The sequence below is a fragment of the Scomber scombrus genome, chromosome 21, assembly GCF_963691925.1.
Source record: "Scomber scombrus chromosome 21, fScoSco1.1, whole genome shotgun sequence".
NCBI lineage: Eukaryota > Metazoa > Chordata > Actinopteri > Scombriformes > Scombridae > Scomber > Scomber scombrus.
The window spans coordinates 23,117,485-23,140,633 of record NC_084990.1 but is presented as its reverse complement, the minus strand read 5'-3'; the positions used below and the strand labels follow the sequence as shown (position 1 = coordinate 23,140,633).

Below are 23,149 nucleotides of genomic sequence, written 5' to 3'. Positions count from 1 at the left end.
GTATTATGAGCGATGTAGTATGCAGTATTACAGTAAAAGTACTGCAGTATTATGAGTGATGTAGTATGCAGTATTACAGTAAAAGTACTGCAGTATTATGAGTGATGTAGTATGCAGTATTACAGTAAAAGTACTGCAGTATTATAGTGATGTAGTATGCAGTATTACAGTAAAAGTACTGCAGTATTATGAGCGATGTAGTATGCAGTATTACAGTATTATTATATATGACATCATTAGATTATTAATAGTGAAGCATCAGTGTTAGAGCAGCATGTTACTGTTGGAGCTGCTGGAGGTGGAGCTAGTTTACACTACTTTATACACAGTTAGCTAGTTTACACTACTTTATATACAGTTAGCTAGTTTACACTACTTTATATACAGTTAGCTAGTTTAGTACAGTGGTTCCCAACCTAGGGGTGGGGCCCCTCCAAAGGGTCAGCAGATAAATGTGAGGGGTGGTGAGATGATTAATGGGAGAGGAAAGAAGAAAAAACTAAGTTCTGATACATAAATGTGTTTTCAGTTTTTGGACTTTTTCTCTCATCATTCCAGCTCTATATTTATATTCTGGGGCTTTACTGGAATATCTTTGCATGATTTCCTTTTAAAACTCATATTTATCTTCTACTGATCCTTTATGCAGCCCCTCAGTTCAGCCTCTGTCTGAAACAGGCTGTTTTGGCTCCTTGTCTCTTTGAAGCCCCCCTCCTCCTGATGAGCCCACTCTGACCTGATTGGTCAGCTTCAGGAAGCTCCAGAAGCTACATAAACAAACTATAGTAGCAGATTTAATTAATTTTTCTTGTTCTTTATTAAAAATGTCAACTTCTCAAATATTTCCGAACATGTTTGAGCCGAAATCAGTTCTCAAATATGAGAGAAGACAACGTGAACAACCCATAAAACAACCTTATAGCAACAAAGGCTGAAGAAACAACAGCTGTTTATGGACACATGCAAACAATGTGACGTCAGTTTGATGGGAAATAGAGATGAGGTTGAAGCCTTGGCTGCTGAATTTCTGCGAGCATTTTTCCTCATTTCACCTCAAGTTTTAGAACATTTACCTTGTTTAACAGACATCTAACATCACCAATTTTGTTGTTTGTGAAGTCCAAGCTGCACAAAAGTTTAAAAACATATGTCAACACTCCCTTTAAATCCCTCCAAGTGCAGCAGCAGCAGAAAGTCTAAAGTGACCTAATTTGAGGTCATTTGACTGCTAACCAAACTTGCAAAGTAAGCATCCATTCGCTGTCTGTGATTTTACGCAACCCATGCAAAACATCAGGGGCGCTCACCTCAATCAGATGACCTATTAGAGTCCCTCCTCTCTCTCTCTGTCTGTGTCTCTGTCTGTCTATCTCTCTCTCTCTCTCTCTCTCTCTCTCTCCAGCTTTGTGTCATTACTTAAGAGTTGTGTAACAGGAGTGGAAAAACTAAAACACAAAGATGGGCTTTATTCTGCATCCAAATTTCACATTAAAACAGGATCACTCTTTAAAAGTGAGGCAGATAAAGGCGGAATTTATTTGCAGTTTTTAAAAGCTTCTCACCTCTTTAAGTTCACATTAACTCTGAAGATAAAGGTCTCACTAAAATCACATGGCTGCTGCAACATTTAGTCACTCATGCACTTACTTAGCTGGGCGGGCTTTAAGGTGTGTGTATGTATGCGTGTGTGTTTGTGTTTGAGGAGGGTGTGTGCTATACAGCGGAGTCAAGGGTACAGAGGAACAAGGTGAGGGAGAGGCAGAGAGGAAGAGATGCTGCACCTGTGCGTGATCACCTGAGAAGAAGAATTAAAAAACACACACAGAGAAAGAGAGAGAGAGAGAAAGAGAGAGAGAGAGGAGTTGATGAATTATAAACATGGCGGGGCAGTTTCACATCTGAGACTATCTTCCTTCAGCCAGCTCGTTGTTAACAAGGTAAGAAAACATATGTGTTACTGTGCACCTAAAAGTTATTTCATGTCTCTAACATTCCGCTTCTTGTTTAGGTTTATGTGCCTGATAACAAGTATCACAATGCATATTTTCCTCACATAAGATCCAGTAACAGCAATCTAATTATTGAACGTATTGGCAACTTTCTCATACATTTATAACATGCAATATGTCAGACTTTAAGTATATAATAATAAAGTCTGGAACTTATTTCTACCAACTTTTATCATGAAAACAACTTGGCAATAAATTAACTAGCCAGCAACTGATCATTTAGGTCATTGTTAAAGCAAAAAAGCAAAAAAATTGTTGATTCAAGGCTCTTAAATGTCATATATTTATTTAAAAAAGCAACATGTCAGACTTTGTTGACTAGAGAATGATAAAGTCTGGAACTTATTTCTACCAACTTTTATCATGAAAACAACTTGGCAATAAATTAACTAGCCAGCAACTGATCATTTAGGTCATTGTTCAAGCAAAAAAATTGGTGATTCAAGGCTCTTAAATGTCATATATTTATTTAAAAAAGCAACATGTCAGACTTCGTTAAGTACAGAATGATAAAGTCTGGACATTTTTTCGATTAATGTCCACCAACTTTTATCAAGAAAACAAAAAAATAAACCAGCAACTCATCATTTAGGTAATTATTCAATCAAAAAATGCCAAATATTTAGTGATTTTAGGGCTGAAATGTGAGAATTTGCTGCATTTATTGTCTTTTATGACAGTAAATTGAATATTCAAGTGTTTTTTTGGACTGTTGCTTTGACAAACGTTGGACTACAGCCAACTGTGATAAGCATTTCATTTATTATTTATCAAAGAAAATGCAAATTAATCACCATCTCTGTTAATGTGCCTGTGTTAGTCAGCTGGTTAATTTTCAACTGTTGTCCTTTGGCGAGATCTTCTGAAACCAGTTAAGTTGTTGGTTAAAAAATGACAGGTAGAAGACAACAACATGCCATAAAGACAAAACATGATGCAAATAGTTATTAGTTGGAACCCCAAAAAGATGGAGACTGTCATTCAGTGTCTGACTTTAAATTAAATATTATAAACATTAGAATTAGAATATTAAAAAATGTCATTATATTAAAAAAAACAGCATGATTTAGATATATTATAACATGATTTATTGATTAATTCAGGTTATATTAACTGATGTAATTGCTGAACTTAATAATGTTTTAGCTGGTGGCGCTGTCTGAGTGAGATTTAAACACATTTCTCAATCTAAAATCACACAAAACTAAACTTTCATCACTTCAAAACCTATTTTTTTCATGTTAATTGTTAATATAATTATAAAGATACAGTATCGCTTGTAATCTAGATGTGACAGCATGTGTAAATGTCCAGAGAGCAAACAACTAAAAAGGAATTATAAACACTAATTTTGATGCATATTACACATTATTATATTATTATAAACATCCAACATCCTTTCAGCAACTCATTCAACTTTGCACTTGTTGGCACACGGGGACGAAACCCGAGAATCTCATGCATGAACCCTCAGCTCAGTTATGAGGGCGGTGTAGTCCTCGCTGCCCTTGGAGCCTCCTCTCTCTCTCCCTCCAGCTCAAACATTGTGTTACTGAAAGGCTTTGCAGCTGGTTAGTGATTTCCAAAATGTGACCACAGTGTTCCTTTTCCCCCCCTTGCTGTGATCTCTGAGGCTTTGCTGAGCGGCTCACCCACACATAACAGAATACATGGTAACTTATTAAAAGAGAACTATGGAGGGCCTCCTTTAAGTCAACAGGGACTTTTTTTGTGTTTGTCTCAAAGGTCACATCTAAGTCAAACATGGAATACTAAAAGAAATATGTGTGCATATTGTACCGCTATGTTCTCTTACTTAACATGGTGTGAAAGTGCTGCTCCGGCCTCTTTAGTAAGTTTGTTCTGCAGAAACTGGCTGATGGAAAGTCAACAATACTATGTAAATGCTCTGCAAACGTTAGTTAAGGAGCAACCTGTCTGTTGGTAAAGACTGAACAATATTATGTTGGTGGATTCAGCTAGAAAAAAAGGAGGAACTAATTTTGGATTTAGTGGGAAAACAAGAAAAATAGAAGAGCTATAAGAGCTTGATGTAGTTACAAAGTAGAGTATTACAGTAAAAGTACTGCAGTATTATGAGCGATGTAGTATGTAGTATTACAGTAAAGTAGTGGTTTGGTCCTCTGACTGATATATTATTATATATGACATCATTAGATTATTAATAGTGAAGCATCAGTGTTAGAGCAGCATGTTACTGTTGTAGCTGCTGGAGGTGGAGCTAGTTTACACTACTTTATATACAGTTAGCTAGTTTAGTCCTGTGGTTCCCAACCTAGGGGTGGGGCCCCTCCAAAGGGTCAGCAGGTAAATCTGAAGGGTCGTGAGATGATTAATGGGAGAGGAAAGAAGAAAAAACTAAGTTCTGATACACAAATAAAAAGTATTACAGTAAAAGTACATAAGGTTTGGTCCCTCTTAGATGGTTTTTCAGCCTCTGGGGAACTTGTAAAAGCTCTTCTTGGTCAGCAAGGCTACCTGTTACCTGAGTGTAAGGTCATAAATAAACGTAATTAACCACTAGTGGGCCAAGATGTAACATAAGGTCCAGGAGAATAAAGCACAAAGGCTCTTATGTAAGTGTTTAAAGTGTACAATTACACCTTTAACGTAACTATTCAAACCCCTATCATCAGGAATCTCACCAATTGTTTTCAACACTGAGTCTTGAACCTTTGCACTACCTGTGTGTGCCAGGTGACTAACATCACATGGTTCAGATAAGAGTAAGATGAGTGTTTCTGCAAAGGGCATGTGCTCTGTATTTGCATAGGTGCTCCACGATAAAATGGACATGCCAAAAGAGGATTTGTGTGTAGTTCCTGTCAGCCCTCATGAACTGGAACCCGTCGTGTTATAGCATGTCACGATAAGAGAGTATAGAAGGGGTTTTTGTTTGATAGATTACCCTCAGGGAACAGTGTGCATCATGCAAAAAAACAAAAAAACAATGAGTAAATACATGCAGACCAAAAATCTTCTGCTAAACTTTGCCTTTTTTCCACTTAAGTTAACATTGAATATACAGACAGGAAACATGGAGGGTTGGGAGTTGGAGCGGTATGAAAAGCTCTGGAAAAAGACACCAAGAAGGCTTCGAGCCAATCCCACATCAAAGCACAGGTGTTTCTGTGTGTTATGAGTATTTCCAGGTGTGTTTAATGAAAGGAGAATAACACGTACCTGCATTTACAGTTCAAAAACTCTTTATTAATCTTAGACTGACCCTTTAATGAAGCCCCTCAGTTCAGCCTATGTCTATTAACAGGGAGCATTTCTCTGCACCATCACCTCAAATTAACATCTGACATCATAACAAAAAAATAACAAAAAGCAACTAATGGTTTCAGTTAGTTTTCACGCAAAAATGCCAAAGTCCAACCTCTCAAATGTGGGGATTTTCAGTTTTTCCTTATTATATATGACTCAATTTAATACCTTTGGGGTTTGGACAGTTAGTCAGATGACGCAAGTAAACTGAAGACCTCATTGTGGCTTTTGAGAAAATGTGAATGTCTTTTTATTTTCCACTATTTGTAACATTTAACTGAATGAGAGAAAATAATCACTTGAGCTCATGCAGCACATGCTTTTAATGCAACTTCATGCTCTTACCATTCATCTGCAATTTATTTAATAAAACAAATGGCACTCCGGCTCTGGATTATCCTCTACTGGTAATATCAGACCCATCCTTAGAGAGAGTTATGTCTCCTTTAGGATATTTTATAATCAGTATCACACACCTGTTTATGATTCTCTTGAAGTCACAATCAAAGAATGAATTACTACTCAAGTACTCAAGTAATAAGGAAGTTATTTTAGCAATTGTGGTTGCGAGGTGTGGACTGTGTATCGACATGCATTCATGAATTCTAATTACTGTGTGTGACATTAAATAAATAGATCATCTAAAGGCCTACTGTTACTTTGTGATGCTGTTATATAACACGTTTCTGAGCTCCTGAAGCATCACTAAGAGAACAGCTTGGTTCTTCGACTTCATATCAGATCACATGGGAGGGACAGAGGATACTCTTCTTCAGATGCTCATTAATTTATCAGCAGAGAGCAGAGTGTCAGGTGTCCCCCCCGCCATTATGTTACACCTCCAATGTGGCACGGATGAAAAGAAGCTACTCATGCTCACCGTCTCCTCTCTAAGGATGGGTCTGATAGGTGTGACTGGTAGAGGATAATCCAGAGACACTGCCATTTGTTTTATTGAATAAACTGCGAGTGTGAAGTTGAATTAAAAGCCTGTTCTGCATGAGCTCAAGTGATTATTTTCAAGAGTGATTCATCTAGATACAGGGTGGAGGTTTCTGGCACAACTTCACCTACTTCCAAGGTGCATGTAGAAGGGAAAAAAGTCTAACAACACTTGTAGTATAGAACTGTATTTATAGACCAACGACTTTTTCTTCAGACGATTGATTCCTCTGCAGATCATTTAGCAAAATGTTAAAAATAGTGAAAAATAAAAACACATTTACAGTTTTTCTCAAAGGCCACAATGACATCTTCAACTGTCCAAAACCCAAAGATATTAAATTGTGTTATATATGATGAGGAAAAACAGAAAATCTTCACATTTGAGAGGTTGGATGTTGAGATTTTTTTGGCATTTTGGCTTGAAAACTAATCATGATATATATAAAATAGTGATGTGCTATTAGTATATGTAGTGGTAGGGTGTAAACGTCTCGTCCTCAGCTTCATAAAAAAATCCCCCAAATTCTCAGAAACAATACGGGAGACATCACTTTAGTGTCCTAAGTGATATACAGTAGCTACAAGTTTGTTCAGGGTGGGAATATGATCCCTCTAATAAATGTAATTGTCCCGACATGTTTGCAGGAAGCAATTATCTGAAATATGATGGCACAATAAAACTGTGAGCTGAGGAGGAACCTTCTCAAACTACTGCATATGATATATTTTATGCTGGATAGATATAACTATTATTATAGTATGTCTTTGGTCCTAATTGTCTTCTCTGTGCCTCTCAGGTCAGTCTTCCAGTATCCGTTGGTGCCATGGCTGACCCAAGCTGGTGGAAGCTGACCTTCTCACGCAAAAAGAAGTCTGAATCCAAGGTCCTGTACGAGATCCCAGCCGAGTATGGCAGCAACACTGGGAATAAAGAGCACTCGAGCAACAATAATCCCCCTCCAGACCATAATATGGACAGTCAGTTCAATGCCAGACTGGAGAAGATTGTAGATAAGTCTGCCACCAAAGGCCGTCACGTCAAGGTCTCCAACTCCGGTCGCTTCAAGGAGAAGAAGAAAGTCCGGGCCACGTTGGCGGAGAACCCAAATCTGTTTGCAGAGCACAACCTGAGTGACGAGAAACATAAAAAGAAGACTGAAAAATAACCAACGTGCTCACAAACACCAAGAACGCACATAGTTGATCACACTTGTGTCATATATCAGCGTCACACTCATACAAAGCTTGAAGCACAACCATGCTGGGTGGATACCGTTACCAAGCACCACACCTGTGTAACCAATGGACTCACACCTAAATAAACACCTGCTATCTACATCAGACATTTACAAGATGTGAGGGGAAGCTACACAAAGTACTTGAAACACTTTTGTAAAAGTTTTACCCTAAAACTGAAACAACACTGTCGTTTCATTTCTTTAAAAATGATCTGTGAGTCTGCCTGACCTCATGCAAACCTACTTATGAATGAATTGTAAACATGATTGTAATTTAAAGTTTAGTTTTTTGTTATAATGAATGTATAATTTTGGAAATAAAACCTAATTTCTATGTCTTACACAATCAGTACCCAAGGGAAGATATGCCTGTGTGTAGTGCAAAAGCACAGGATTTATTTTTGTTGCATTTTTACAACCAAAGCAAATGAAGGCTTGATGTTGATGTTTCTGAAACACTGTAGATATTCCACAGATTTGTTAAATTAAACTTAGTTAGTATATTTTCTGAAATCCCAACACAAAAAAGTGTATTTTGTTTTTAATAAATTTAACCAGATGTTATTATAAAGGAGTGCTTTGTTATTTCTTCTTCCAAAAGTTCAATAGGTCTGGGTTTTAAAGTTATGGATAATGACATGTTAAAGTTACTATTATGTAACAAAGAACAAAACAGCTTGTTGTTCATTGTCATTTTTCATTGTTTTATTTAGTTTTTGCCAGATGTTCAATGACCAAACCAGGTCCCTCTACTTCCTGAACCAGTGAACCCAGCATGTTTGCACACTGATACACTTTAAAGTTGAGCACAGTGCCATCTGCTGCAGCCTGCATGTCTTCTAAAAAAGTCAGACTACTTTTAGATGTTTCATCAGCATCACAATCAGACAAATCCTCCACCTCAGAGTTTTCTCCTAATAGTGCATTTAGTAATCTTCCAGTTTTTGACAGAGAAATGGGCCCTGGGAATGTATCACATAAGACTGAAAAATAAAAGCAATGTAGACTAATTTGTAGCAATAAATATTTATACTCTTGTGAAATGTTGTTTTAGTTTTTTTTAACCTTTACACTTTCCCTTTGCATTTCATAATAAAGTCCAAACATCTTCAAACGAGTAGTACTTCCTAATTAGCACATCGTAGCGTACACATTTGTACAGAATATAAAACTACAAACATTATTATATTATTATTATAGTATAAATAAACAAGTTTCAACCAAAAAATTTGATACGGATTTGTACTTGGTCCACTTTTGTCTGAGGATCGGCTGATGACTGACATGGCCAAGATCAGGTATTTACACTATTTGATGTATTGTGCTTTTTTGGCCACTAGGTGGCACAAGATCCAAGTAGTTATGAGATCCAGTAAAGCCAAAATGTAATGTCCCCATATGAGGAAGCAGGGTTTGGGAAAGAGTCACAATGTAAGTTCAAATACTCATGTCCAAAATGTTGCAGAGAAACTTTAGTTGTTGTAGTTATTCAGTTTTATTTGAGCTAGATTAATGGTTTCCTGCATTCCCCCCTGTGCTTACTTACACTTAATCACACTTAATCCATATTTTCTAAAATTAATCTTAAATCAAATTAGTAATACCAGGTCAAAAACGTACCAACCTATCAGAATTATGACCAATTCAAAGCCAAAGCTTAAAAATGGCATGGAAACCCTATTGAGACAGTGTGTTTATTCAGACAAAATTCCACAAATGAACATCATACTGCATTGAAAAAGGCTTTAAACTAGCAATTGAGACCATAAACACATTTTGGAAACGTTTACTGAGGTTAGAAATCAAGTGAGAAGTTGGTGAATTCTCCATTGACTTGTATTGAGACGGAAGTCCTTTTGACACCAAAACGGTGGCCCCCTGGTGGCCTTTTGATAGAATGCAGTTGTAAGTTACTTCCGCGTCGGCCTCATTTCAGAGGACCGGAAACCCCCGCCTGGACGATCCGCAGCACCCTCACTGAAGGCTGTATATCAGTGACAGAGTCGCCATACAGTTCCTGCAAAGAAGCAATACGCTCATGTTTCTCTTCAGATCGTATAAATCTTTCGCCTTTTACTAAAGATTTCCGTGGAGAGGAACAACATGAGTTTTTATGAATTATTTGATGCCCTGCTTTTTGCGGGGCTTCTATTCATGTGAAATATAAAGTATCCTACTAGTGCAGTGCCTGTGCATAATCGGTTTTAGCATGTGTTTTCACTACAAATTCAGACGACCAAACTCTAATCAATATAGCGGTTCTTTGACGCCAGCAAAATCTGGAGCGTGCAAGCAAGAGCGCGCGTTAGGTCCCGCGCTGTGCTCAGTGTGCAGTGTGAGAGGGGGAGTGGCCAGCGGCTGAAGCGGCAACAGCAAATGCGTGCTTCTTTTACCCATATATTTATCTATATCTTTTACATTCCTTATCCAAACAACGTCAAACTTGGCACCGCACTTACTGGAGCCCGTAGCAAGACACCTGTCAGGTTTGAAATAAATCAGATGAACGGTTCGAGAGATATGCGAATAACAGACAGACAGACAGACAGACAGTCAGTCAGTCAGAAGTTCCTGTCATTTATAGACTTAGTTCATGATTGAAGTGCCACCGTCACAGCAGGGTGTATGTAAGTGAATGACTACCCCCATAGTGGCAAGAAAGGGGCAGTACACTCACGTTTCTCTTCAAATCGTATAAATCTTTCGCCTTTTACTAAAGATTTCCGTGGAGAGGAACAATCTGAGTTCTCGTTAATTTTTTCATGCTCTGCCTAGTGCGGAGCTTCCTCTATTGTCAAATGAAACTATAACTCCTGCAAGGCTTCTTTTGATAACATATTGAAGCGATGCATTGTTCTTACTGATGCAATGTTGCACTTGTTCTACACGGATTCTACTTATGTGGGCATCAGGCGTCGCCTGAACCTGTGAACCGACCAACCTGTCAACCACGACGTAGCCACGCCCTAATGCATACCCTGCTTTATAGTCAAATATAAAATCAAGGAGGCCAAAATTCCACAAATGAACATCATACTGCATTGAAGATGGCTTTAAACTAGCGATTGAGACCATAAACACATTTTGGAAACGTTTACTGAGGTTAGAAATCAAGTGAGAAGTTGGTGAATTCTCCATTGACTTGTATTGAGACGGAAGTCCTTTTGACACCAAAACGGTGGCCCCCTGGTGGCCTTTTGATAGAATGCAGTTGTAAGTTACTTCCGCGTCGGCCTCATTTCAGAGGACCGGAAACCCCCGCCTGGACGATCCGCAGCACCCTCACTGAAGGCTGTATATCAGTGACAGAGTCCCCTTACAGTTCCTGCAAAGAAGCAATACGCTCATGTTTCTCTTCAGATCGTATAAATCTTTCGCCTTTTACTAAAGATTTCCGTGGAGAGGAACAACATGAGTTTTTATGAATTTTTTGATGCCCTGCTATTTGCGGGGCTTCTATTCATGTGAAATATAAAGTATCCTACTAGTGCCTGTGCATAATCGGTTTTAGCGTGTGTTTTCACTACAAATTCAGACGACCAAACTCTAATCAATATAGCGGTTCTTTGACGCCAGCAAAATCTGGAGCGTGCAAGCAAGAGCGCACGTTAGGTCCCGCGCTGTGCTCAGTGTGCTGTGTGAGAGGGGGAGTGGCCAGCGGCTGAAGCGGCAACAGCAAATGCGTGCTTCTTTTACCCATATATGTATCTATATCTTTTACATTCCTTATCCAAACAACGTCAAACTTGGCACCGCACTTACTGGAGCCCGTAGCAAGACACCTGTCAAGTTTGAAATAAATCAGATGAACGGTTCGAGAGATGTGCGAATAACAGACAGACAGACAGACAGACAGTCAGACGTTCCTGTCATTTATAGACTAGTTCATGATTGAAGTGCCACCGTCACAGCAGGGTGTATGTAAGTGAATGAGTACCCCCATAGTGGCAAGAAAGGGGCAGTACACTCACGTTTCTCTTCAGATCGTATAAATCTTTCGCCTTTTACTAAAGATTTCCGTGGAGAGGAACAATCTGAGTTCTCGTTAATTTTTTCATGCTCTGCCTAGTGCGGAGCTTCCTCTATTGTCAAATGAAACTATAACTCCTGCAAGGCTTCTTTTGATAACATATTGAAGCGATGCATTGTTCTTACTGATGCAATGTTGCACTTGTTCTACACGGATTCTACTTATGTGGGCATCAGGCGTCGCCTGAACCTGTGAACCGACCAACCTGTCAACCACGACGTAGCCACGCCCTAATGCATACCCTGCTTTATAGTCAAATATAAAATCAAGGAGGCCAAAATTCCACAAATGAACATCATACTGCATTGAAGATGGCTTTAAACTAGCGATTGAGACCATAAACACATTTTGGAAACGTTTACTGAGGTTAGAAATCAAGTGAGAAGTTGGTGAATTCTCCATTGACTTGTATTGAGACGGAAGTCCTTTTGACACCAAAACGGTGGCCCCCTGGTGGCCTTTTGATAGAATGCAGTTGTAAGTTACTTCCGCGTCGGCCTCATTTCAGAGGACCGGAAACCCCCGCCTGGACGATCCGCAGCACCCTCACTGAAGGCTGTATATCAGTGACAGACTCCCCTTACAGTTCCTGCAAAGAAGCAATACGCTCATGTTTCTCTTCAGATCGTATAAATCTTTCGCCTTTTACTAAAGATTTCCGTGGAGAGGAACAACATGAGTTTTTATGAATTTTTTGATGCCCTGCTATTTGCGGGGCTTCTATTCATGTGAAATATAAAGTATCCTACTAGTGCCTGTGCATAATCGGTTTTAGCGTGTGTTTTCACTACAAATTCAGACGACCAAATTCTAATCAATATAGCGGTTCTTTGACGCCAGCAAAATCTGGAGCGTGCAAGCAAGAGCGCACGTTAGGTCCCGCGCTGTGCTCAGTGTGCTGTGTGAGAGGGGGAGTGGCCAGCGGCTGAAGCGGCAACAGCAAATGCGTGCTTCTTTTACCCATATATGTATCTATATCTTTTACATTCCTTATCCAAACAACGTCAAACTTGGCACCGCACTTACTGGAGCCCGTAGCAAGACACCTGTCAAGTTTGAAATAAATCAGATGAACGGTTCGAGAGATGTGCGAATAACAGACAGACAGACAGACGTTCCTGTCATTTATAGACTAGTTCATGATTGAAGTGCCACCGTCACAGCAGGGTGTATGTAAGTGAATGAGTACCCCCATAGTGGCAAGAAAGGGGCAGTACACTCACGTTTCTCTTCAGATCGTATAAATCTTTCGCCTTTTACTAAAGATTTCCGTGGAGAGGACCAATCTGGGTTCTTGTTAATTTTTTCATGCTCTGCCTAGTGCGGAGCTTCCTCTATTGTCAAATGAAACTATAACTCCTGCAAGGCTTCTTTTGATAACATATTGAAGCGATGCATTGTTCTTACTGATGCAATGTTGCACTTGTTCTACACGGATTCTACTTATGTGGGCATCAGGCGTCGCCTGAACCTGTGAACCGACCAACCTGTCAACCACGACGTAGCCACGCCCTAATGCATACCCTGCTTTATCGTCAAATATAAAATCAAGGAGGCCAAAATTCCACAAATGAACATCATACTGCATTGAAGAAGGCTTTAAACTAGCGATTGAGACCATAAACACATTTTGGAAACGTTTACTGAGGTTAGAAATCAAGTGAGAAGTTGGTGAATTCTCCATTGACTTGTATTGAGACGGAAGTCCTTTTGACACCAAAACGGTGGCCCCCTGGTGGCCTTTTGATAGAATGCAGTTGTAAGTTACTTCCGCGTCGGCCTCATTTCAGAGGACCGGAAACCCCCGCCTGGACGATCCGCAGCACCCTCACTGAAGGCTGTATATCAGTGACAGAGTCCCCTTACAGTTCCTGCAAAGAAGCAATACGCTCATGTTTCTCTTCAGATCGTATAAATCTTTCGCCTTTTACTAAAGATTTCCGTGGAGAGGAACAACATGAGTTTTTATGAATTTTTTGATGCCCTGCTATTTGCGGGGCTTCTATTCATGTGAAATATAAAGTATCCTACTAGTGCCTGTGCATAATCGGTTTTAGCGTGTGTTTTCACTACAAATTCAGACGACCAAACTCTAATCAATATAGCGGTTCTTTGACGCCAGCAAAATCTGGAGCGTGCAAGCAAGAGCGCACGTTAGGTCCCGCGCTGTGCTCAGTGTGCTGTGTGAGAGGGGGAGTGGCCAGCGGCTGAAGCGGCAACAGCAAATGCGTGCTTCTTTTACCCATATATGTATCTATATCTTTTACATTACTTATCCAAACAACGTCAAACTTGGCACCGCACTTACTGGAGTCCGTAGCAAGACACCTGTCAAGTTTGAAATAAATCAGATGAACGGTTCGAGAGATGTGCGAATAACAGACAGACAGACAGACAGACAGACAGACAGACAGTCAGACGTTCCTGTCATTTATAGACTAGTTCATGATTGAAGTGCCACCGTCACAGCAGGGTGTATGTAAGTGAATGAGTACCCCCATAGTGGCAAGAAAGGGGCAGTACACTCACGTTTCTCTTCAGATCGTATAAATCTTTCGCCTTTTACTAAAGATTTCCGTGGAGAGGAACAATCTGAGTTCTCGTTAATTTTTTCATGCTCTGCCTAGTGCGGAGCTTCCTCTATTGTCAAATGAAACTATAACTCCTGCAAGGCTTCTTTTGATAACATATTGAAGCGATGCATTGTTCTTACTGATGCAATGTTGCACTTGTTCTACACGGATTCTACTTATGTGGGCATCAGGCGTCGCCTGAACCTGTGAACCGACCAACCTGTCAACCACGACGTAGCCACGCCCTAATGCATACCCTGCTTTATAGTCAAATATAAAATCAAGGAGGCCAAAATTCCACAAATGAACATCATACTGCATTGAAGATGGCTTTAAACTAGCGATTGAGACCATAAACACATTTTGGAAACGTTTACTGAGGTTAGAAATCAAGTGAGAAGTTGGTGAATTCTCCATTGACTTGTATTGAGACGGAAGTCCTTTTGACACCAAAACGGTGGCCCCCTGGTGGCCTTTTGATAGAATGCAGTCGTAAGTTACTTCCGCGTCGGCCTCATTTCAGAGGACCGGAAACCCCCGCCTGGACGATCCGCAGCACCCTCACTGAAGGCTGTATATCAGTGACAGAGTCCCCTTACAGTTCCTGCAAAGAAGCAATACGCTCATGTTTCTTTTCAGATCGTATAAATCTTTCGCCTTTTACTAAAGATTTCCGTGGAGAGGAACAACATGAGTTTTTATGAATTTTTTGATGCCCTGCTATTTGCGGGGCTTCTATTCATGTGAAATATAAAGTATCTTACTAGTGCCTGTGCATAATCGGTTTTAGCGTGTGTTTTCACTACAAATTCAGACGACCAAATTCTAATCAATATAGCGGTTCTTTGACGCCAGCAAAATCTGGAGCGTGCAAGCAAGAGCGCACGTTAGGTCCCGCGCTGTGCTCAGTGTGCTGTGTGAGAGGGGGAGTGGCCAGCGGCTGAAGCGGCAACAGCAAATGCGTGCTTCTTTTACCCATATATGTATCTATATCTTTTACGTTCCTTATCCAAACAACGTCAAACTTGGCACCGCACTTACTGGAGCCCGTAGCAAGACACCTGTCAAGTTTGAAATAAATCAGATGAACGGTTCGAGAGATGTGCGAATAACAGACAGACAGACAGACAGTCAGACGTTCCTGTCATTTATAGACTAGTTCATGATTGAAGTGCCACCGTCACAGCAGGGTGTATGTAAGTGAATGAGTACCCCCATAGTGGCAAGAAAGGGGCAGTACACTCACGTTTCTCTTCAGATCATATAAATCTTTCGCCTTTTACTAAAGATTTCCGTGGAGAGGAACAATCTGAGTTCTCGTTAATTTTTTCATGCTCTGCCTAGTGCGGAGCTTCCTCTATTGTCAAATGAAACTATAACTCCTGCAAGGCTTCTTTTGATAACATATTGAAGCGATGCATTGTTCATACTGATGCAATGTTGCACTTGTTCTACACGGATTCTACTTATGTGGGCATCAGGCGTCGCCTGAACCTGTGAACCGACCAACCTGTCAACCACGACGTAGCCACGCCCTAATGCATACCCTGCTTTATCGTCAAATATAAAATCAAGGAGGCCAAAATTCCACAAATGAACATCATACTGCATTGAAGAAGGCTTTAAACTAGCGATTGAGACCATAAACACATTTTGGAAACGTTTACTGAGGTTAGAAATCAAGTGAGAAGTTGGTGAATTCTCCATTGACTTGTATTGAGACGGAAGTCCTTTTGACACCAAAACGGTGGCCCCCTGGTGGCCTTTTGATAGAATGCAGTTGTAAGTTACTTCCGCGTCGGCCTCATTTCAGAGGACCGGAAACCCCCGCCTGGACGATCCGCAGCACCCTCACTGAAGGCTGTATATCAGTGACAGAGTCCCCTTACAGTTCCTGCAAAGAAGCAATACGCTCATGTTTCTCTTCAGATCGTATAAATCTTTCGCCTTTTACTAAAGATTTCCGTGGAGAGGAACAACATGAGTTTTTATGAATTTTTTGATGCCCTGCTATTTGCGGGGCTTCTATTCATGTGAAATATAAAGTATCCTACTAGTGCCTGTGCATAATCGGTTTTAGCGTGTGTTTTCACTACAAATTCAGACGACCAAACTCTAATCAATATAGCGGTTCTTTGACGCCAGCAAAATCTGGAGCGTGCAAGCAAGAGCGCACGTTAGGTCCCGCGCTGTGCTCAGTGTGCTGTGTGAGAGGGGGAGTGGCCAGCAGCTGAAGCGGCAACAGCAAATGCGTGCTTCTTTTACCCATATATGTATCTATATCTTTTACATTCCTTATCCAAACAACGTCAAACTTGGCACTGCACTTACTGGAGCCCGTAGCAAGACACCTGTCAAGTTTGAAATAAATCAGATGAACGGTTCGAGAGATGTGCGAATAACAGACAGACAGACAGACAGACAGACGTTCCTGTCATTTATAGACTAGTTCATGATTGAAGTGCCACCGTCACAGCAGGGTGTATGTAAGTGAATGAGTACCCCCATAGTGGCAAGAAAGGGGCAGTACACTCACGTTTCTCTTCAGATCGTATAAATCTTTCGCCTTTTACTAAAGATTTCCGTGGAGAGGACCAATCTGAGTTCTTGTTAATTTTTTCATGCTCTGCCTAGTGCGGAGCTTCCTCTATTGTCAAATGAAACTATAACTCCTGCAAGGCTTCTTTTGATAACATATTGAAGCGATGCATTGTTCTTACTGATGCAATGTTGCACTTGTTCTACACGGATTCTACTTATGTGGGCATCAGGCGTCGCCTGAACCTGTGAACCGACCAACCTGTCAACCACGACGTAGCCACGCCCTAATGCATACCCTGCTTTATCGTCAAATATAAAATCAAGGAGGCCAAAATTCCACAAATGAACATCATACTGCATTGAAGAAGGCTTTAAACTAGCGATTGAGACCATAAACACATTTTGGAAACGTTTACTGAGGTTAGAAATCAAGTGAGAAGTTGGTGAATTCTCCATTGACTTGTATTGAGACGGAAGTCCTTTTGACACCAAAACGGTGGCCCCCTGGTGGCCTTTTGATAGAATGCAGTTGTAAGTTACTTCCGCGTCGGCCTCATTTCAGAGGACCGGAAACCCCCGCCTGGACGATCCGCAGCACCCTCACTGAAGGCTGTATATCAGTGACAGACTCCCCTTACAGTTCCTGCAAAGAAGCAATACGCTCATGTTTCTCTTCAGATCGTATAAATCTTTCGCCTTTTACTAAAGATTTCCGTGGAGAGGAACAACATGAGTTTTTATGAATTTTTTGATGCCCTGCTATTTGCGGGGCTTCTATTCATGTGAAATATAAAGTATCCTACTAGTGCCTGTGCATAATCGGTTTTAGCGTGTGTTTTCACTACAAATTCAGACGACCAAATTCTAATCAATATAGCGGTTCTTTGACGCCAGCAAAATCTGGAGCGTGCAAGCAAGAGCGCACGTTAGGTCCCGCGCTGTGCTCAGTGTGCTGTGTGAGAGGGGGAGTGGCCAGCGGCTGAAGCGGCAACAGCAAATGCGTGCTTCTTTTACCCATATATGTATCTATATCTTTTACATTCCTTATCCAAACAACGTCAAACTTGGCACCGCACTTACTGGAGCCCGTAGCAAGACACCTGTCAAGTTTGAAATAAATCAGATGAACGGTTCGAGAGATGTGCGAATAACAGACAGACAGACAGACGTTCCTGTCATTTATAGACTAGTTCATGATTGAAGTGCCACCGTCACAGCAGGGTGTATGTAAGTGAATGAGTACCCCCATAGTGGCAAGAAAGGGGCAGTACACTCACGTTTCTCTTCAGATCGTATAAATCTTTCGCCTTTTACTAAAGATTTCCGTGGAGAGGACCAATCTGAGTTCTTGTTAATTTTTTCATGCTCTGCCTAGTGCGGAGCTTCCTCTATTGTCAAATGAAACTATAACTCCTGCAAGGCTTCTTTTGATAACATATTGAAGCGATGCATTGTTCTTACTGATGCAATGTTGCACTTGTTCTACACGGATTCTACTTATGTGGGCATCAGGCGTCGCCTGAACCTGTGAACCGACCAACCTGTCAACCACGACGTAGCCACGCCCTAATGCATACCCTGCTTTATCGTCAAATATAAAATCAAGGAGGCCAAAATTCCACAAATGAACATCATACTGCATTGAAGAAGGCTTTAAACTAGCGATTGAGACCATAAACACATTTTGGAAACGTTTACTGAGGTTAGAAATCAAGTGAGAAGTTGGTGAATTCTCCATTGACTTGTATTGAGACGGAAGTCCTTTTGACACCAAAACGGTGGCCCCCTGGTGGCCTTTTGATAGAATGCAGTTGTAAGTTACTTCCGCGTCGGCCTCATTTCAGAGGACCGGAAACCCCCGCCTGGACGATCCGCAGCACCCTCACTGAAGGCTGTATATCAGTGACAGAGTCCCCTTACAGTTCCTGCAAAGAAGCAATACGCTCATGTTTCTCTTCAGATCGTATAAATCTTTCGCCTTTTACTAAAGATTTCCGTGGAGAGGAACAACATGAGTTTTTATGAATTTTTTGATGCCCTGCTATTTGCGGGGCTTCTATTCATGTGAAATATAAAGTATCCTACTAGTGCCTGTGCATAATCGGTTTTAGCGTGTGTTTTCACTACAAATTCAGACGACCAAACTCTAATCAATATAGCGGTTCTTTGACGCCAGCAAAATCTGGAGCGTGCAAGCAAGAGCGCACGTTAGGTCCCGCGCTGTGCTCAGTGTGCTGTGTGAGAGGGGGAGTGGCCAGCGGCTGAAGCGGCAACAGCAAATGCATGCTTCTTTTACCCATATATGTATCTATATCTTTTACATTCCTTATCCAAACAACGTCAAACTTGGCACCGCACTTACTGGAGCCCGTAGCAAGACACCTGTCAAGTTTGAAATAAATCAGATGAACGGTTCGAGAGATGTGCGAATAACAGACAGACAGACAGACAGACAGACAGTCAGACGTTCCTGTCATTTATAGACTAGTTCATGATTGAAGTGCCACCGTCACAGCAGGGTGTATGTAAGTGAATGAGTAACCCCATAGTGGCAAGAAAGGGGCAGTACACTCACGTTTCTCTTCAGATCGTATAAATCTTTCGCCTTTTACTAAAGATTTCCGTGGAGAGGAACAATCTGAGTTCTCGTTAATTTTTTCATGCTCTGCCTAGTGCGGAGCTTCCTCTATTGTCAAATGAAACTATAACTCCTGCAAGGCTTCTTTTGATAACATATTGAAGCGATGCATTGTTCTTACTGATGCAATGTTGCACTTGTTCTACACGGATTCTACTTATGTGGGCATCAGGCGTCGCCTGAACCTGTGAACCGACCAACCTGTCAACCACGACGTAGCCACGCCCTAATGCATACCCTGCTTTATCGTCAAATATAAAATCAAGGAGGCCAAAATTCCACAAATGAACATCATACTGCATTGAAGATGGCTTTAAACTAGCGATTGAGACCATAAACACATTTTGGAAACGTTTACTGAGGTTAGAAATCAAGTGAGAAGTTGGTGAATTCTCCATTGACTTGTATTGAGACGGAAGTCCTTTTGACACCAAAACGGTGGCCCCCTGGTGGCCTTTTGATAGAATGCAGTTGTAAGTTACTTCCGCGTCGGCCTCATTTCAGAGGACCGGAAAGTGTCTTGCTACGGGCTCCAGTAAGTGCGGTGCCAAGTTTGACGTTGTTTGGATAAGGAATGTAAAAGATATAGATACATATATGGGTAAAAGAAGCACGCATTTGCTGTTGCCGCTTCAGCCGCTGGCCACTCCCCCTCTCACACAGCACACTGAGCACAGCGCGGGACCTAACGTGCGCTCTTGCTTGCACGCTCCAGATTTTGCTGGCGTCAAAGAACCGCTATATTGATTAGAATTTGGTCGTCTGAATTTGTAGTGAAAACACACGCTAAAACCGATTATGCACAGGCACTAGTAGGATACTTTATATTTCACATGAATAGAAGCCCCGCAAATAGCAGGGCATCAAAAAATTCATAAAAACTCATGTTGTTCCTCTCCACGGAAATCTTTAGTAAAAGGCGAAAGATTTATACGATCTGAAGAGAAACATGAGCGTATTGCTTCTTTGCAGGAACTGTAAGGGGAGTCTGTCACTGATATACAGCCTTCAGTGAGGGTGCTGCGGATCGTCCAGGCGGGGGTTTCCGGTCCTCTGAAATGAGGCCGACGCGGAAGTAACTTACAACTGCATTCTATCAAAAGGCCACCAGGGGGCCACCGTTTTGGTGTCAAAAGGACTTCCGTCTCAATACAAGTCAATGGAGAATTCACCAACTTCTCACTTGATTTCTAACCTCAGTAAACGTTTCCAAAATGTGTTTATGGTCTCAATCGCTAGTTTAAAGCCATCTTCAATGCAGTATGATGTTCATTTGTGGAATTTTGGCCTCCTTGATTTTATATTTGACGATAAAGCAGGGTATGCATTAGGGCGTGGCTACGTCGTGGTTGACAGGTTGGTCGGTTCACAGGTTCAGGCGACGCCTGATGCCCACATAAGTAGAATCCGTGTAGAACAAGTGCAACATTGCATCAGTAAGAACAATGCATCGCTTCAATATGTTATCAAAAGAAGCCTTGCAGGAGTTATAGTTTCATTTGACAATAGAGGAAGCTCCGCACTAGGCAGAGCATGAAAAAATTAACGAGAACTCAGATTGTTCCTCTCCACGGAAATCTTTAGTAAAAGGCGAAAGATTTATACGATCTGAAGAGAAACGTGAGTGTACTGCCCCTTTCTTGCCACTATGGGGTTACTCATTCACTTACATACACCCTGCTGTGACGGTGGCACTTCAATCATGAACTAGTCTATAAATGACAGGAACGTCTGACTGTCTGTCTGTCTGTCTGTCTGTCTGTCTGTTATTCGCACATCTCTCGAACCGTTCATCTGATTTATTTCAAACTTGACAGGTGTCTTGCTACGGGCTCCAGTAAGTGCGGTGCCAAGTTTGACGTTGTTTGGATAAGGAATGTAAAAGATATAGATACATATATGGGTAAAAGAAGCATGCATTTGCTGTTGCCGCTTCAGCCGCTGGCCACTCCCCCTCTCACACAGCACACTGAGCACAGCGCGGGACCTAACGTGCGCTCTTGCTTGCACGCTCCAGATTTTGCTGGCGTCAAAGAACCGCTATATTGATTAGAGTTTGGTCGTCTGAATTTGTAGTGAAAACACACGCTAAAACCGATTATGCACAGGCACTAGTAGGATACTTTATATTTCACATGAATAGAAGCCCCGCAAATAGCAGGGCATCAAAAAATTCATAAAAACTCATGTTGTTCCTCTCCACGGAAATCTTTAGTAAAAGGCGAAAGATTTATACGATCTGAAGAGAAACATGAGCGTATTGCTTCTTTGCAGGAACTGTAAGGGGAGTCTGTCACTGATATACAGCCTTCAGTGAGGGTGCTGCGGATCGTCCAGGCGGGGGTTTCCGGTCCTCTGAAATGAGGCCGACGCGGAAGTAACTTACAACTGCATTCTATCAACACCGTTTTGGTGTCAAAAGGACTTCCGTCTCAATACAAGTCAATGGAGAATTCACCAACTTCTCACTTGATTTCTAACCTCAGTAAACGTTTCCAAAATGTGTTTATGGTCTCAATCGCTAGTTTAAAGCCTTCTTCAATGCAGTATGATGTTCATTTGTGGAATTTTGGCCTCCTTGATTTTATATTTGACGATAAAGCAGGGTATGCATTAGGGCGTGGCTACGTCGTGGTTGACAGGTTGGTCGGTTCACAGGTTCAGGCGACGCCTGATGCCCACATAAGTAGAATCCGTGTAGAACAAGTGCAACATTGCATCAGTAAGAACAATGCATCGCTTCAATATGTTATCAAAAGAAGCCTTGCAGGAGTTATAGTTTCATTTGACAATAGAGGAAGCTCCGCACTAGGCAGAGCATGAAAAAATTAACAAGAACTCAGATTGGTCCTCTCCACGGAAATCTTTAGTAAAAGGCGAAAGATTTATACGATCTGAAGAGAAACGTGAGTGTACTGCCCCTTTCTTGCCACTATGGGGGTACTCATTCACTTACATACACCCTGCTGTGACGGTGGCACTTCAATCATGAACTAGTCTATAAATGACAGGAACGTCTGTCTGTCTGTCTGTCTGTCTGTTATTCGCACATCTCTCGAACCGTTCATCTGATTTATTTCAAACTTGACAGGTGTCTTGCTACGGGCTCCAGTAAGTGCGGTGCCAAGTTTGACGTTGTTTGGATAAGGAATGTAAAAGATATAGATACATATATGGGTAAAAGAAGCACGCATTTGCTGTTGCCGCTTCAGCCGCTGGCCACTCCCCCTCTCACACAGCACACTGAGCACAGCGCGGGACCTAACGTGCGCTCTTGCTTGCACGCTCCAGATTTTGCTGGCGTCAAAGAACCGCTATATTGATTAGAATTTGGTCGTCTGAATTTGTAGTGAAAACACACGCTAAAACCGATTATGCACAGGCACTAGTAGGATACTTTATATTTCACATGAATAGAAGCCCCGCAAATAGCAGGGCATCAAAAAATTCATAAAAACTCATGTTGTTCCTCTCCACGGAAATCTTTAGTAAAAGGCGAAAGATTTATACGATCTGAAGAGAAACATGAGCGTATTGCTTCTTTGCAGGAACTGTAAGGGGAGTCTGTCACTGATATACAGCCTTCAGTGAGGGTGCTGCGGATCGTCCAGGCGGGGGTTTCCGGTCCTCTGAAATGAGGCCGACGCGGAAGTAACTTACAACTGCATTCTATCAACACCGTTTTGGTGTCAAAAGGACTTCCGTCTCAATACAAGTCAATGGAGAATTCACCAACTTCTCACTTGATTTCTAACCTCAGTAAACGTTTCCAAAATGTGTTTATGGTCTCAATCGCTAGTTTAAAGCCTTCTTCAATGCAGTATGATGTTCATTTGTGGAATTTTGGCCTCCTTGATTTTATATTTGACGATAAAGCAGGGTAT

General features: G+C 41.3%; 1 protein-coding gene and 21 non-coding genes across 23 annotated transcripts; 17 read left to right on the top strand and 5 right to left on the bottom strand.

Moving 5' to 3' along the window:
• The first annotated feature begins 1,732 nt into the window (after window positions 1–1,732).
• On the top strand, window positions 1,733–8,502 carry prr15lb (proline rich 15 like b). Of its 2 annotated transcripts, none has more exons than XM_062442539.1 (2): window positions 1,733–1,937; window positions 7,043–8,500. In XM_062442539.1, the coding sequence occupies exons 1-2, from the start codon at window positions 1,866–1,868 to the stop codon at window positions 7,409–7,411; spliced, it is 441 nt and encodes a 146-aa protein (XP_062298523.1). In that variant the 5' UTR covers window positions 1,733–1,865; the 3' UTR covers window positions 7,412–8,500. The 2 variants fall into 2 exon arrangements, with proteins under 2 accessions (XP_062298523.1, XP_062298524.1); XM_062442540.1 differs by having other exon boundaries at window positions 1,767–1,951; window positions 7,056–8,502.
• A 1,014-nt stretch (window positions 8,503–9,516) lies between these two features.
• LOC134003961 (U5 spliceosomal RNA) lies at window positions 9,517–9,630 on the top strand. The gene has a single exon (XR_009927696.1). It is a non-coding gene; the product is annotated as a U5 spliceosomal RNA (small nuclear RNA).
• Window positions 9,631–10,152: 522 nt separating this feature from the next.
• On the top strand, window positions 10,153–10,267 carry LOC134003969 (U5 spliceosomal RNA). The gene has a single exon (XR_009927704.1). It is a non-coding gene; the product is annotated as a U5 spliceosomal RNA (small nuclear RNA).
• Window positions 10,268–10,824: 557 nt separating this feature from the next.
• Window positions 10,825–10,938, top strand: LOC134003949 (U5 spliceosomal RNA). Its single transcript, XR_009927685.1, has one exon. It is a non-coding gene; the product is annotated as a U5 spliceosomal RNA (small nuclear RNA).
• A 508-nt stretch (window positions 10,939–11,446) lies between these two features.
• On the top strand, window positions 11,447–11,561 carry LOC134004048 (U5 spliceosomal RNA). The gene has a single exon (XR_009927778.1). It is a non-coding gene; the product is annotated as a U5 spliceosomal RNA (small nuclear RNA).
• Window positions 11,562–12,118: 557 nt separating this feature from the next.
• On the top strand, window positions 12,119–12,232 carry LOC134003948 (U5 spliceosomal RNA). Its single transcript, XR_009927684.1, has one exon. It is a non-coding gene; the product is annotated as a U5 spliceosomal RNA (small nuclear RNA).
• Window positions 12,233–12,728: 496 nt separating this feature from the next.
• On the top strand, window positions 12,729–12,843 carry LOC134004061 (U5 spliceosomal RNA). The gene has a single exon (XR_009927791.1). It is a non-coding gene; the product is annotated as a U5 spliceosomal RNA (small nuclear RNA).
• A 557-nt stretch (window positions 12,844–13,400) lies between these two features.
• Window positions 13,401–13,514, top strand: LOC134003947 (U5 spliceosomal RNA). Its single transcript, XR_009927683.1, has one exon. It is a non-coding gene; the product is annotated as a U5 spliceosomal RNA (small nuclear RNA).
• Window positions 13,515–14,034: 520 nt separating this feature from the next.
• On the top strand, window positions 14,035–14,149 carry LOC134004047 (U5 spliceosomal RNA). The gene has a single exon (XR_009927777.1). It is a non-coding gene; the product is annotated as a U5 spliceosomal RNA (small nuclear RNA).
• A 557-nt stretch (window positions 14,150–14,706) lies between these two features.
• LOC134003959 (U5 spliceosomal RNA) lies at window positions 14,707–14,820 on the top strand. Its single transcript, XR_009927694.1, has one exon. It is a non-coding gene; the product is annotated as a U5 spliceosomal RNA (small nuclear RNA).
• Window positions 14,821–15,324: 504 nt separating this feature from the next.
• LOC134004057 (U5 spliceosomal RNA) lies at window positions 15,325–15,439 on the top strand. Its single transcript, XR_009927787.1, has one exon. It is a non-coding gene; the product is annotated as a U5 spliceosomal RNA (small nuclear RNA).
• A 557-nt stretch (window positions 15,440–15,996) lies between these two features.
• Window positions 15,997–16,110, top strand: LOC134003946 (U5 spliceosomal RNA). Its single transcript, XR_009927682.1, has one exon. It is a non-coding gene; the product is annotated as a U5 spliceosomal RNA (small nuclear RNA).
• A 504-nt stretch (window positions 16,111–16,614) lies between these two features.
• On the top strand, window positions 16,615–16,729 carry LOC134004054 (U5 spliceosomal RNA). The gene has a single exon (XR_009927784.1). It is a non-coding gene; the product is annotated as a U5 spliceosomal RNA (small nuclear RNA).
• A 557-nt stretch (window positions 16,730–17,286) lies between these two features.
• Window positions 17,287–17,400, top strand: LOC134003945 (U5 spliceosomal RNA). The gene has a single exon (XR_009927681.1). It is a non-coding gene; the product is annotated as a U5 spliceosomal RNA (small nuclear RNA).
• Window positions 17,401–17,896: 496 nt separating this feature from the next.
• LOC134004053 (U5 spliceosomal RNA) lies at window positions 17,897–18,011 on the top strand. Its single transcript, XR_009927783.1, has one exon. It is a non-coding gene; the product is annotated as a U5 spliceosomal RNA (small nuclear RNA).
• Window positions 18,012–18,568: 557 nt separating this feature from the next.
• On the top strand, window positions 18,569–18,682 carry LOC134003944 (U5 spliceosomal RNA). The gene has a single exon (XR_009927680.1). It is a non-coding gene; the product is annotated as a U5 spliceosomal RNA (small nuclear RNA).
• A 512-nt stretch (window positions 18,683–19,194) lies between these two features.
• Window positions 19,195–19,309, top strand: LOC134004046 (U5 spliceosomal RNA). Its single transcript, XR_009927776.1, has one exon. It is a non-coding gene; the product is annotated as a U5 spliceosomal RNA (small nuclear RNA).
• Window positions 19,310–20,107: 798 nt separating this feature from the next.
• Window positions 20,108–20,221, bottom strand: LOC134003942 (U5 spliceosomal RNA). The gene has a single exon (XR_009927678.1). It is a non-coding gene; the product is annotated as a U5 spliceosomal RNA (small nuclear RNA).
• Window positions 20,222–20,778: 557 nt separating this feature from the next.
• Window positions 20,779–20,893, bottom strand: LOC134004045 (U5 spliceosomal RNA). The gene has a single exon (XR_009927775.1). It is a non-coding gene; the product is annotated as a U5 spliceosomal RNA (small nuclear RNA).
• A 516-nt stretch (window positions 20,894–21,409) lies between these two features.
• Window positions 21,410–21,523, bottom strand: LOC134003941 (U5 spliceosomal RNA). The gene has a single exon (XR_009927677.1). It is a non-coding gene; the product is annotated as a U5 spliceosomal RNA (small nuclear RNA).
• Window positions 21,524–22,064: 541 nt separating this feature from the next.
• On the bottom strand, window positions 22,065–22,179 carry LOC134004052 (U5 spliceosomal RNA). Its single transcript, XR_009927782.1, has one exon. It is a non-coding gene; the product is annotated as a U5 spliceosomal RNA (small nuclear RNA).
• A 504-nt stretch (window positions 22,180–22,683) lies between these two features.
• On the bottom strand, window positions 22,684–22,797 carry LOC134003939 (U5 spliceosomal RNA). Its single transcript, XR_009927676.1, has one exon. It is a non-coding gene; the product is annotated as a U5 spliceosomal RNA (small nuclear RNA).
• Window positions 22,798–23,149: the final 352 nt, after the last annotated feature.